Source organism: Physeter macrocephalus, chromosome 16, assembly GCF_002837175.3.
Source record: "Physeter macrocephalus isolate SW-GA chromosome 16, ASM283717v5, whole genome shotgun sequence".
NCBI lineage: Eukaryota > Metazoa > Chordata > Mammalia > Artiodactyla > Physeteridae > Physeter > Physeter macrocephalus.
Window position 1 is genome coordinate 87,985,249 of NC_041229.1, and position 14,809 is coordinate 88,000,057.

Sequence of the window (14,809 nt, forward strand, 5' to 3'; positions counted from 1 at the left end):
GCTCCGGACGCGCAGGCTCAGCGGCCATGGCTCACGGGCCCAGCCGCTCCGCGGCATGTGGGATCTTGCCGGACCGGGGCACGAACCCGTGTCCCCTGCATCGGCAGGTGGACTCTCAACCACTGCGCCACCAGGGAAGCCCCCCACAGTTTGACTTTTTACAAAATGAACCAGGGGACTGACTACAGTAGCAATTTCAGATCCATTATGTTCTGTAAAGTTTTTAGCCAGTGATGGCCGCATGTGATATTCACTTTGGGGGTCGGGGATGTGCACGATGATTCAAATTATGTGAATTTTATAATTTGATGTTTTTTCTAATTTATACTTTAATTCCCACAACTTTAATATGAGTGGAATACTACCTAGCTCGTAGCACATTTCTTATGAGAAATAGGGTTTTAAATTTTTTTAATTAAAGAAACGATACTGGGTACGTTTACTGATACGAGAAGCAAGTTCATACTGACCCCCTTGCATTTCTTCCATTACCACATTGTTCCTGCCTCCAGGCCTTTGCACATGCTGTTCCCTCTGCTTGGAACAGCCTTCTCTCCGCAATCCCACCAGCACCGAAGGTTCATCCATGGCATAGTTGTCTTGTATGTATCCTCGTTCTTTGAGGTATGACAGAGTTTGTGAATTAATATTAGTGGAATGAATAACTAAATGAGCAAGGCCTCAGACTGCCTAAGCATCCATTGATTTGCACCTGAGCTATGTGTATGGCGTCTCCTCTGAGGCTGACTTTCCTTTGAGAAGGCTTTGCTGACATCAGCCTCCTCCCCAATTTGAGATTAGGTGTACTCTAGCTCCCCCATCAGAGCACTCATGGCACTGCACGCAGAGGCTCGTTTACCAGTCTGCATCCTCCCTATCAGTTAGGGAGCGCTTTTGAATCACCACACAACTGACTCAGGGCCTGACAGATAGTGGGGTGCTCAGAAATATTTTCTTCTTTGCCAAGAAAGGGCAGTAAAAAAAAATGTTGGTCCCTTGAACCCTATTTTGTACTGTGCCCAGGTAAAGTGTAAATCCTTAAAAAGTGGACAGACCTGGTTAAGAGTTTTAAAGTTTTAAAAGGGTCTGATTGCTGGGACAGCAACCGTTTGAATATGAGCCCACAGCTTTTTATGTAAAGCTGAGTTATTTTGTATCTTGCACATGATCGGGGGAAGAACAGAGAAACTGTTGAAATGGGGAAAGAGCGTAGAGAGGCCTGTGGTTTTGTTGTGGGTATTCTTCTCATGGTAAGCACAGCATCTGGGATGGGTTAGACTTGACTCTAGGGTGTGATGGTCAGAGCAGGTCCCACACTGGCCCTGTAGCCAGAATTCTTGGAGTGGCAGCTGGTCTGTGCAGTGACATCAGGAACAAAGGAATGATAAGGTCCGTTGCTCATAGACATAGGCATAGACATAGGTGGAATCTGCCCAAGAAGGGTATTCACACTTTAATGTTCATTGGAATTCACCGTGGGCTTAATAAAGACGCAGATTCCCCTAGAGGAGAGGCCCAGGAATCTGCATTTTACGAGCATCCCTGGGGATTCTGCTGTAGGTGGATCACTGGCCTGCCCTTCATGAAACCGTGCTTTGCGAGAATGGGAAATTCTGGAGAAATATTGGTAAGCGGGACGGTCCATGGAGCAAGAAACCGTCCTTTGTCAGGTCCCTTAGGCAGAGGGGAGAGTGCAGTCTGGGAAAGTCAGCTCAAGGAGCGGCTCCCAGAAGGAGGGACACTTTGCATTAGCCCGTGATTATTGTACCCCAGGGAAACCAGCTCCAGCCAAGGCTGATGCTCTGCGCCCAGTGCCAACTTAGAAAGATAGAAAAAAGAGTCATGGTTTCCTTGACTGGATAGGAATGTCCCCTACTCTGTGAAGTAATGAAATACACATGTAAAAATGAAGAGAGACGAGACAGATGGAGCATAATAGAGCGCCAGCAGCTGTGAAGGGCCAACGGAACACACACGCAGAGGAGCCGGGGGGTGTTCTCAGCCTGCTTCTAGGAGTATCGTCGCCAGCAGGGGAGAATCAGCCCCCCTCGGACCGTCCTGGGCTGCAGGCTTTGCCCATAGTCATCTGTGGCCAGAAGACAGTACCAGTTCCTCAGGGAGGAGGCAGTTGATGATCAAAAGGATGCCAAAATAGGAAATATGCATATCCTTTGACCTAGCTGTTACATCTTAAAGAGATTTTGTACCAGTGGGGAAAATAATGTATGCATCTGCACGTGCATCGTTTATTGAAAACACCCCAAATGTCCATCAGTAATGGGACTTATGGGTACATAAGATGCAGTAAAATTACCCTTAGCTATTAAAAGTGATGGTATGGACCTGTAGTTATCGACATGAAAAGATGTCACAATATATTGTTAAGTGACAAAAGCCAGTTTCAGAATAGCATAGTATTTTATTCAGGTGCATTTAAGCAAAGCTGTATGCCCAGATTTCTATTTATTCATTCAGTTAGTAATTATTGAGTAACCTATGTACCAGGCACTCTTCAGGGCATTGGAGGTAGAGCAACAAACAAGATAATGGTCCTCTGCCACTTGGAAGTGAAGTGCTTGGAACCAGCAGCATCGTCATTGCCTGGGAGTGTGTTAGGAATGCAGAATCCCAGGCTCCGTTCTAGACCTACTGCGTTTTAACGTGGTCCTAGGGCTGTCTGTTTGCATGCTATAGTTTGAGGGACCATGCTTCTGGAGTGTGTTGACCAAAATGGCCCCAGTGGATTTCCCTGGGTGGCGGCCACGTGGGGTAATTTTTGCATTGCCTGCGTCCGTGTCTCATTGTTTGAATTTTTCACGGTGAGCTATGTCTTGAGTTTACAAAGCAAGGATGCTAATTTGGCAGAGTAGCCAGAGGCTCCTGATTCTGGTTCTGTGGGCTGTCTCGGGCACACACTGGCAGGATCCTGGAGCGGGAATCAGAGGTGAACAGGAGGTGGAGGTCGTGACTGTGGCTCCTTTGGGCCATCCCAGAGGTCTGCAAGAGAGACCCTGAATCCCTGCGGCTGTGGCTGGAGCTGTTGCTGCAGCCTGAGAGATGCTGCAGGTCTGATGAGCTGAGTTCCTGGCTGTTCTGGCTGAGCAGGGAGGCTCTGGCGTTCAGACTCGGTCCAGCTCTTTTGTGTCATCACTATGGGAGAGTCTGGACCAGCAGCTGTCGAAGGCAGACCTGCGCTGCGGTATCTGGCATCCTCCCGGCCCAGTGGGCAACCCTGCGCCCTGCCTGGGCAGATTGGGAGGTACAGGCATGCTGCCTGGTGAAGAGCATTTCTGTCCGAGGCTCGGGAAGTTCTGGCCATGCAGACGGGGGCTCTGAGCCCTTTCCTTGGGGTCTCTCTTGAATCTGGTCCCTGATGAGGGGTTTGGCAGGATGTGACCCCATAGCACCCCACCTAAAGCCTAGGTGTAGTTGAAAGAGGGTGGACACAGGGGCATGAGGACTGGATTAGAGACCAGTCTGATCCTAAATTAACTAAGTGACTTTGGGCAAGTCCCAAATTACCTCCTCGGGCCTCAGTTTTTTCATCGGTGAGTCATAAGACTCAGTTATTGAGTGAAGCTGTGTGGACTGCCTGCTGGGCCCCAGATGTTATGCATAGGAAGATGGGGTCTTTGTTATGAGGGCATCACAACCTGGTGACACGGGAACATCTCTTGGTTCCCCTCTCATTCTGACATGATCCCCAGATGCTGCTCTGAGGGCTTTGGCCTTCCCGCATTTTTGTTTAGGGCGATAGTGAGTAGAGGTTATTGCAGATTTATGTCCTTGCTGGTTGAAAAAAAAAAAAAAGTCGACAATTGTGTTAGTCCTACCTCCACGCCCATCTAGTTTTAAAAAAGGTTTTATTTTACTGATCCGTGAAATCCAGAACTGTGGCATTCAGGCTCTAAAAGGAAGGGGAGGGCTCAGGTCAGGAAATAAACCAACCCCCAGGAGAGCCCTGAGCCCTGTCTTGCCGCCGGTGAAAGCTGCTGCTTTGAAAAGTTCACGGAGCAGGTCCTTGAAGAGCGGTGGATTCAAGTGCTCTGTGGGATGGAGTCGCCCTGCCTGCCTTTGTCAGGGCAGTTGTAGGCTCAGAGTTGGTCTTCTACTTCTGCCAGGGGCTGCTGAGTTTCATGCTGAAATCTCCCCTTCGTGGAAATCGGGGCGGGCTGGGGACAATCCAGACTTTGTCCGGGAACCCCCCGGGGTCCACGGGGGCTCGTGCAGGCAGGGAGCTGCTGCCAGCGGTGGGCTTCTCTCTGAGCCTCTGCCAGGCGCTCAGCAGGCCGTCAGTGATCTGCTTCACCGTTGCCTGAGCAGGTGTCTGCTGGTGCAGATGTAAATCATAACAGGACAGGCTCCCTGGCAGAGACGGCAGCTGAGTGTCACCGACAAGGCCGGGAGACTCCTTAGTGATTCCTGAAGACGGTGCAGGGCCAAGGCCAGAGAGCTGGTCAGTTGAATGGTAGCTAATGCATTTATAATTACTCTTATTCTCTTTTCTCTTTCTTTGTCTCATAAAGTCCAGTCCTTGGAGCTGGGCTGGGCCTTAGAAGTGTCTAAGGAGGCAGTAGAGTAGGTGAGTCAGGAAGTGAAGTTTGAGCCTTGACTCTGTTTATCAGCTGTGTCAGGCGCCTTCACTTCTGGACCTGTTATCTTTTCTGTAAAATGGGTTTTTGTGAGGAGGAAATGAGATGCCATCTGTAAAATAGAGCACAATGCTCAGCCCATACTAAGCATTCAGTAAGAGCTAGCTGTGATTACCCAGCTCCACCCTCTCCTTTTATGGGCGCATTTGTATATTCGGCAGGATTGATTAGGTACCGTGGTGGGCACTGTACAGTTGCAGCTCCTTCAGGAATGGTGAATGAAAGTATTCAAGTGAGTGTGTGTGCATCAAAGCTCAGCACAAAGCCAATGACATCTGTCCTATGAAGGAAAAGAAAGAAACAGAGTAAGGGCTAGAGTGCCTGAGGGTAGGGAGGGGGGTTTCTACTGTAGACAGTGCACTGCTTAAGGAGACCTCAATAAAGTAGAGGAGTGAGCCATGCCGACCTTTGGGAGAAAGACAGTCCAAGCAGAGGCAACCACAGGCTGCCAAGGTCCTGAGGCAGGACTGTGCCTGATGGGCTTGAGGAGGAGCTGGGAGGCCAGTGTTAGCCAGAGCACGGAGAGTAGGGAGGCGTGAAATTAGAGGGGGTCCCCCGGAGTGGCACGATGCTGTGATGGCGGCTGTGGGCTTTTCTAAAGTGTTGGGAGGGCAGAGACGTTTTGAATGGAGGAGTGACGTGTTGCGTTTACAGGGAAACGCTCTCGGGTTAGATGTCAAAGCCTATAGGTAGCTTTTCCGCCCTGATCCCTGAAAGGGTGATGGGAGCAAGGTTGCCTGATCCTCTAATTTGAGCATCCATCACTGGATCTTACCTGTGACAGTTATTGCCATGGCGTCTTTCTGGGGACTTTCTATTTCCCGTATCTCTTCTGTGTTTATTAATTGGACTTCTTCTCCCTCATTTATGTATTTATTCAACAATTATGGGATCAACAGATCTCTGGGTTACAATCCAATACTATTGTTGCTTGTTTTGTTGCTCAAATTGTTCTAGCTTTGGCCATTGGGAGCTCCTGCAGGTTGACTCCTGTGTCCTTTGGACGTGCCTCCATCGTATTTGAAGCACTTCTTCACTTTCTGGCAACACAAGACACTCCAGGTTCATCTTGTATTTTCCCCCAGGAATGAACCACTTCTCCAGGGAGCCCTGGTTCTCCTTATTGGATCATAGAATTTAGAAACCAAGATCTAGGTGCTGGCTATGCTTATGGCTATTGGGGTGTACTGTTTCTAGTCTTTCTTAGCAGACGAGCTAGGAAATATATGTACGTACACTAACCCATGCACACACACAGATCTATATTTCTGTCTGTCTATCGATCTATCTATCCATCCATCCATCTATCGATCTATCTGTCTTTACAAACCTTGAGTTCATATTGATGCCTTCAATTCCAATCCAAAGCCTCGGGGTTCATTTTAGTCTTCTCACTCTCTTTATTTGTAATTTCTTCCTCAGATAGTGAGAAACCTTGCTCTTGTTATCTGTAATATACTTACCTATTTGTTCAACCCTAGTGCTACACAAAAGGCAGTTTTGGAATTGCTGATTCATACCCTGTGAGAAACAAATATAACTAGAGTACTTGTGAACAGTTCTTTTTTTCTTTAGCCTTATAGAATCCAGGCAAAATAATGTTTACCAGAGTTACGTAGGCTACCTCTTTTCTTCCCCACCTCCTTCAGTGTGGTGCTGTTATTCATCTGTAATATAGTTATGTTCATTTGTTGCTGTTTGTATTTCATTCTGAGCCCTGCCCCCAACACACACATGCACACACACATGCACACGCACATGTGTTTGATTTTAATTGTTTACATTTTGGGCATGTGAAATATTATCATGGTTCTAAGAGTCAGAGCTATACAAATAGACTCAGAGAAGTGTGCACCCTTCTCATCCGTGCTACCTTGTTCCATTCCCATTTCCCTACTCTTTCCAACCTTTTCTCACCCACCCACTGTAGGTAACCAGTCTCTTTGGTTTCTGGTTTATTCTTCCTATATTTTTTTTTCATAGATGAGCCAGTACATGTATGTTTTCTTAGATCCCCTTCTTTTGCTATATGGAGGGGTAAAGTACTGTAGATACTCTCTTGCACTTTGCTTTTTTCGCTTAACAGTATATCCTGGAGAACACTTGCTATCAGTTCGTAGAGATCTTCCATAATGAGCTTTTTAAACTTGGGTAATCAGAAAAAGAAATTTAGCAGCCCAAGGATCAATTTTAAAGTTCTATAAGCCTAGTGATGTGATGATGATGATGGTAAATAGCATAAGTTTTACCATTAATTGAGCATCTACTGTATGCCATGCTCTGTGCCAAGCATTTTATGTAGATTATCACACTGAATCCTTCCCTGGGCCATATGAGATAGATATTACCTCCAGTTTACCAGTGAGGAGACTGAGGCTCAGTTGTATTTAGAAACTTGCCCAAGGTCATAAAGATTAGAGCCACAATTTGAACACAGGACACTCTCTCCCAAGTTTGTGCTTTGTGAAGAGCACACCAGCACCATTAGAGTATTTTCAGGTTAAAACAAAGCCATGTGGGTTTTTTAAATCTAGCCACGTCCCAGGCTTAAAATCCCTGTTGATAGTGTATCAGCTGTTGCCAAAGTTGGCATGTTATACTGATGGCGAGAATATGAAGGTAATTTACTGCCTGTTCGTTCCAAAGAAATAGCCCTTCTTTCTTGAGGACCATGGGTCCTGCCTCTTAAGACAGGAGACAAAAGGGATGCTAGGTGGAGCCTGCTACCTGGGATACAGCAATAGATCCCATCACACCTTATAATCACAAGCCAGAGCAGCCAGCACCATTAACAGGAAAGTACATTACCCCACAGGGCTATTTGGTTATTAGCAGGACACGCAGTCAAGCTTGAGTTACAGCAGCTTCTGTTAAAACTGTTTGTGTAGCAGGAGTGGAAGAAGGGTTTCTTTGAGCAGGAAAACAAAGCCATGTGGGTTTTTTAAATCTAGCCACGTCCCAGGCTTAAAATCCCTGTTGATAGTGTATCAGCTGTTGCCAAAGTTGGCATGTTATACTGATGGCGAGAATATGAAGGTAATTTACTGCCTGTTCGTTCCAAAGAAATAGCCCTTCTTTCTTGAGGACCATGGGTCCTGCCTCTTAAGACAGGAGACAAAAGGGATGCTAGGTGGAGCCTGCTACCTGGGATACAGCAATAGATCCCATCACACCTTATAATCACAAGCCAGAGCAGCCAGCACCATTAACAGGAAAGTACATTACCCCACAGGGCTATTTGGTTATTAGCAGGACACGCAGTCAAGCTTGAGTTACAGCAGCTTCTGTTAAAACTGTTTGTGTAGCAGGAGTGGAAGAAGGGTTTCTTTGAGCAGGAGTCTGGCTTCTGTTGTGAGAAGTGACGGCCTCTGGCAGAGAGGCAGTACAGTTGAGTTACATGAGAATGTGGTTTCTAGACTCTGAGTACTGGGGGGCCTCACCCCAGCACCATATTTTCTAGCCGTGTAACCCTGGGCAAGTCACTTTACCTCTTCAGAGCATTTCTGTGAAATGAGGATAAGAACCACACCCGTCCTTGTCAGGGGTTCCCAAGACCACCTTCAGTTTCAGTGATTTACTAGAAGGAATCGTAGAACTCGGCATACAGTCATACCCACAGTTACGATTGATTACAGTGAAAGGATACAAAGCGAAACCAACAAAGGGAAAAGGTGAAGGAGTGAAGTCAGAGGAAAACAAGTCCAGGCTTCCAGAGTCCTTGCCCAGTGCAGTCACACAGGAGGCACTTCATTCCCCCAGCAACAAATGTGACATAACGTGTGAAATGCTTTCTCCCAGGGAAGCTCGTTAGAGGCTCAGTGCTCAGGGTTTTTACTGAGAGCTGGTCATGCAGGCACCCTCTGCCCAACATGTACCCAAATCCCAAACTCGCAGAAGAAAGGCAGGTGTTCAGCATAAATGCACTGTTCGCATGAATAGTTTAGGCACAGTGAGCCGTCCTCAGGAGAGAATGATGCAGACCTTCCCGACATCCAGTTTCCCAGATGCCAGCCAAGCGAGGGCCAACTTTGCAAGCAAGCCTTTCTAAGGATGGCAGCCTCAGGCCTCTTGAGCCCTGCTGGTGTGGAGGCTGGGTTTGGCCTATTTGGGACCTTGGTGGCAGTGGATGAGCCACTCCTTTCCTGGAGGATGACACACGTGGGCTTCTAGTCAGGCTGGGTATTGGAGGTGGGTGCTGGTGGTAAGAAACTTTGGGGACTTCGAGGTAGATGTAAAAGGCCCCAGTTGCACACTCTGAGTTAGCGGGATGCGTATGTGGTGGTCAGAAAACTTATCCTCCTGACGTCTCGTTGTTTGTCTCGTTTGTCCTCCTGCAGCCAAGGCTAAATCGAAATGCGGCCCGACCTTCTTCCCCTGTGCCAGCGGCATCCACTGCATCATTGGCCGCTTCCGGTGTAACGGGTTTGAGGATTGTCCTGATGGCAGCGACGAGGAGAACTGCAGTAAGTGCCGGGGCCTGCGTACCGTGCTCCCCTGTTCATTCCCACCGGTGGACCTTCCATCCTGGCTGCTCTCATCTGTGTGCTTCTTACACCCACAGGCTTGGGCCTTTTCTCTCGTTACCTGGAATCTATTTGTTACCGCTTATTTCTTGTGTGATTGTGTAGATGCTCAGCTACCATTTATCAGGGCCTCTGCTAAGTACACTGGGCCTGGGGCATACTTTGTTTTCAGTTCTGATGATGGCTCTGCAAATGTAAGTGTGTTATCCCCATCAACACATAAGGACTTGAAGTACGAGAGGTCAGTGGACTCATCCAGAGTCACATTAGCTTATCAGTTGCAGAGCCAGTTCTAGGCTCATTCAGACGCTCATCTGATTGACCCTGCCACTCAACACCCCATGTTTAGGTGCTTGCTTTCCTTCTCATTTTGAATTCTTTAAACAAAGATGTTTATATGTTAATTATATACATACTATAAGAATATGCTCTTGGAAGTTGCCATATGATCCAACAATCCCACTCCTGGGCATATATCCGGAGAAAGCTCTAATTCGAAAAGATACATGCACCCCAGTGTTTATAGCAGCACTGTTTACAATAGCCAGGACATGGAAGCAACCTAAATGTCCATTGACAGATGAATGAATTAAGAAGATGTGGTACATATAAACAATGGAATATTACTCAGCCATTAAAAAGAATGCAGTAATGCCATTTGCAGCAACATGGATGGACCTGGAGATTATCACACTAACTGAAGTAAGTCAGACAGAGAAAGACAAATATCATATGATATCACTTATTTGTGGAATCTAAAATATGACACAAGTGAACTTATTTACAAAACAGAAATGGACTCACAGACATAGAAAACCAGTTTATGGTTACCAAAGGGAAGAAGGGGTGGAGGGAGGAGTAAATTAGGAGTGTGGGATAAACAGATACAAACTACTATATATAAAAAAAATAAACAACAAGGTCCTAGTGGATAGCACAGGGAACTATATTCAATATCTTGTAATAAACCATAATGGAAAAGAATATGAAAAAGAAAATATATGTGTGTGTTTAACTGTGAATCACTTTGCTGTACATATGAAACTAACACAACATTGTAAATCAACTATACATCAATGTTTAAAAAAGAATATGCTCGAGCACTGCGAGTAGCATGAGGGGCGGAGCCTCAGGAGCTCCAGGATCATGATGAGTTGCAGCGGGGATAAGGGAGGATGGGGGCGTCAGCTGCTTCTTCTAGATGCTAAGGAATGCAGCTGGACCTGAATCCAAAACAGGCTCTCCATATCAACCAGGCACAGAGGACAACACCTGGCTGGAGGACTGAGTGGAGTGCAGAAGGCCTGCCACTCTGTGCCTTTGGACTGGAGAATTTAACCCATTTACACGTAAGCCGTGTGGCTGACAGGGTCTTGGTGCTCCAGCCGAGTGTCAGGCCTGAGCCTCTGAGGTGGGAGAGCTGAGTTCAGGACACTGGACCACCAAACGTAATGTCAATCGGTGAGAGCTCTCCCAGAGATCTCCGTCTCAACGCTAGACCCAGCTCCACTCAACAACCAGCAAGCTCCAGTGCTGGACACCCCATGCCAAACAATTAGCAAGACAGGAACACAACCCCAGCCATTAGCAGAGAGGCTGCCTAAAATCATAAGTTCACAGACACCTGAAAGCATACCACCAGACGCGGTCCAGCCCACCAAACACCAAAAAGACAAGATCCAGCCTCATCCACCAGAACACAGGCACCAGTCCCCTCCACGTGGAAGCCTACACAACCCAATGAACCAGCTGGGGGCAGACACCAAAAACAACAGGAACTACAAACCTGCAACCTGTGAAAAGAAGACTCCAAACACAGTAGGTTAAGCAAAATGAGAAGACAGAGAAATGCGCAGCAGATGAAGGAGCAAAGTAGAAACATAAACAAACACCAGACCAAACAAATAAGGTTAACAGCTGATCTTTCAGTAGAAACTCTGCAAGCCAGAAGGGAATGGCAGGACATATTGAAAGTGATGAAAGGGAAAAACCTACAATGAAGATTACCCAGCGAGGATCTCATTCAGATTCTATGGAGAAATTAAAACCTTTACAGACAAGCAAATTTCGAATTATAGGGGTCCCAGAAGAAGAAGAGAAAAAGAAAGGACTAAGAAAATATTTGAAGAGATTGTAGTCGAAAACTTCCCTAATATGGGAAAGGAAATAGTCAATCAAGTCCTGGAAGTACAGAGTCCCATACAGGATAAACACACCAAGACACATATTACTCAAACTATCAAAAATTAAATACAAAGAAAAAATATTAAAAGCAGCAAGGGAAAAGCAACAAATAACATACAAGGGAATCCCCATAAGGTTAACAGCTGATCTTCCAGTAGAAACTCTGCAAGCCAGAAGGGAATGGTAGGACATATTGAAAGTGATGAAAGGGAAAAACCTACAGTGAAGATTACCCAGCGAGGATCTCATTCAGATTCTATGGAGAAATTAAAACCTTTACAGACAAGCAAATCTAAGAGAATTCAGTACCACCAAACCAGCTTTACAACAAATGCTAAAGGAACTTCTTTAGGCAGGAAACAAGAGAAGGAAAAGGCCTACAATAACAAACCCAAAGCAATTAAGAAAATGGTTAATAGGAACATAAATATCAATAATTGCCTTATATGTAAATGGATTAAATGCTCCAACCAAAAAACATAGACTGGCTGAATGGATACAAAAACAAGACCCGTATATATGCTGTCTACAAGAGACCAACTTCAGACCAAGGGACACATACAGACTGAAAGTGAGGGGATGGAAAAAGATATTCCATGCAAATGGAAAAACAGAAGAAAGCTGGAGTAGCAATTCTCAGACAAAATGGACTTTAAAATAAAGACGATTACAAGAGACAAAGAAGGACACTACATAATGATCAGGGGATCAATCCAAGAAGAAGATATAACAAATGTAAATATTTATGCACCCAACATAGGAGCACCTCAATACATAAGGCAAATTCTAACAACCATGAAAGGGGAGATCGACAGTAACACAATCATAGTAGGGGACTTTAACTCCCCAGTTTCACCAATGGACAGATCATCCAAAATGAAAATAAATAAGGAAGCACAAGCTTTAAATGATGCATTAAACAAGATGGACTTAATTGATATTTATAGGACATTCCATCCAAAAACAATAGAACACACTTTCTTCTCAAGTGCTCATGGAACATTCTCCAGGACAGATCATATCTTGGGTCACAAATCAAGCCTCGGCAAATTTATGAAAATTGAAATCATATCAAGTATCTTTTCCGATCACAACGCTGTAAGACTAGATATCAATTACAGGAGAAAAACTGTAAAAAATACAAACACATGGAGGCTAAACAATACACTACTAAATAACCAAGAGATCACTGAAGAAATCAAAGAGGAAATCAAAAAATACCTAAAACAAATGACAGTGAAAACACGATGACCCAAAACCTATGGGATGCAGCAAAAGCAGTTCTAATAGGTTAGTTTATAGCAATACAATCCTACCTCAAGAAACAAGAAACATCTCAAATAAACAGCCTAATCTTACACCTAAAGCAATTAGAGAAAGAAGAACAAAAAAAAACCCCCCAAAGTTAGCAGAAGGAAAGAACAATAAAGAACAGATCAGAAATAAATAGGGCTTCCCTGGTGGCGCAGTGGTTGAGAATCCGCCTGCCGATGCAGGGGACACAGGTTCGTGCCCCGGTCCGGGAGGCAGGACCAGATGGCTTCACAGGTGAATTCTACCAAACATTTAGAGAAGAGCTAACACCTATCCTTCTCAAACTCTTCCAAAATATAGCAGAGGGACGAACACTCCCAAACTCATTCTATGAGGCCACCATCACCCTGATACCAAAACCAGACAAAGATGTCACAGAAAAAGAAAACTGCGGGCCAATATCACTGATGAACATAGATGCAAAAATCCTCACAAAATACTAGCAAACAGAATCCAAGAGCACATGAAAAGGACCATACACCATGATCAAGTGGGGTTTATCCCAGGAATGCAAGGATTCTTCAATATATGCAAATCAATCAATGTGATACACCATATTAAGAAATTGAATGATGAGAACCATATGGTAATCTCTAAGCAGGAAAAACTTTTGACAAAATTCAACATCTATTTATGATAAAAAACCCTCCAGAAAGTAGGCATAGAGAGAACCTACCTCAAAATAATACAGGCCATATATGACAAACCCACAGCCAACATTGTTCTCAATGGTGAAAAACTGAAACCGTTTCCACTAAGATCAGGAACAAGACAAGGTTGCCCACTCTTACCACTGTTATTCAACATAGTTTTGGAAGTTTTAGCCACAGCAATCAGAGACAAAAAAGAAATAAAAGGAATCCAAATCGGAAAAGAAGAAGTAAAACTGTCACTGTTTGAAGATGACATGATACTATACATAGAGAATCCTAAAGATGCTACCAGAAAACTACTAGAGCTAATCAATGAATTTGGTAGAGTAGCAGGATACAAAATTAATGCACAGAAATCTCTTGCATTCCTATACAGTAATGATGAAAAATCTGAAAGAGAAATTCAGGAAAGACTCCCAATTACCATTGCAACAAAAAGAATAAAATACCTAGAAATAATCCTACATAAGGAGACAAAAGACCTGTATGCAGACAACTACAGGGAACCCACGCACATATGGTCACCTTATCTTTGATAAAGGAGGCAAGAATATCCATTGGAGAAAAGACAGCTTCTTCAATAAGTGGTGCTGGGAAAATGGACAGCTATATGTAAAAGAATGAAATTAGAACACTCCCTAACACCATACACAAAAAGTAAACTCAAAATAGATTAAAGACCTAAATGTAAGGTCAGACACTATAAAACTCTTAGAGGAAAGCATAGGCAGAATTACACTTCTGATCATCTATGACATAAATCACAGCAAGATCTTTTTTGACCCACCTCCTAGAGAAATAGAATTAAAAGCAAAAATAAACAAATGAGACCTAACGAAACTTAAAAGCTTTTGCAGAGCAAAGGAAACCATAAACAAGATGAAAAGACAACTGTCAGAATGGGAGAAAATCTTTGCAAATGAAGCAACTGACAAAGGATTAATCTCCAAAATATACAAGCAGCTCATGCAGCTCAATATGAAAAAAACAAACCACCCAATCCAAAAATGGGCAGAAGACCTAAATAGACATTTCTCCAAAGAAGGTATACAGATTGGCAACAAACACATGACAAGATGCTCAACATCACTAATCATTAGAGAAATGCAAATCAAAACCACAATGAGGTATCACCTCACTCCAGTCAGAATGGCCATCATCAAAAAATCTACAAAAACAACAAATGCTGGAGAGGGTGTGGAGAAAAGGGAACCCTCTCGCACTATTGGTGGGAATGTAAATTGATACAGCCACTATGCAGGACAGTATGGAGGTTCCTTAAAAAACTAAAAATAGAAATACCATACGATCCAGCAGTTCCACTACTGGGCATATACCGTGAGAAAACCATAGTTCAAAAAGTCATGTACCATAATGTTCATTGCAGCACTATTTACAATAGGCAGGATATGGAAGCAACCTAAGTGTCCATCGACAGATGAATGTATAAAGAAGAAGTGGCACATATACACAATGGAATATT

General features: G+C 44.5%; 1 protein-coding gene across 1 annotated transcript in view; it reads left to right on the forward strand.

Moving 5' to 3' along the window:
* LDLRAD3 (low density lipoprotein receptor class A domain containing 3) overlaps positions 1 to 14,809 on the forward strand; it is a 253,490-nt gene that overhangs the window by 110,927 nt on the left and 127,754 nt on the right. Inside the window, exon 3 of the mRNA XM_024118505.3 lies at positions 8,990 to 9,115. Coding sequence (XP_023974273.2) covers positions 8,990 to 9,115 — 126 coding nt within the window. The remainder of the gene's footprint in view (positions 1 to 8,989; positions 9,116 to 14,809) is intronic.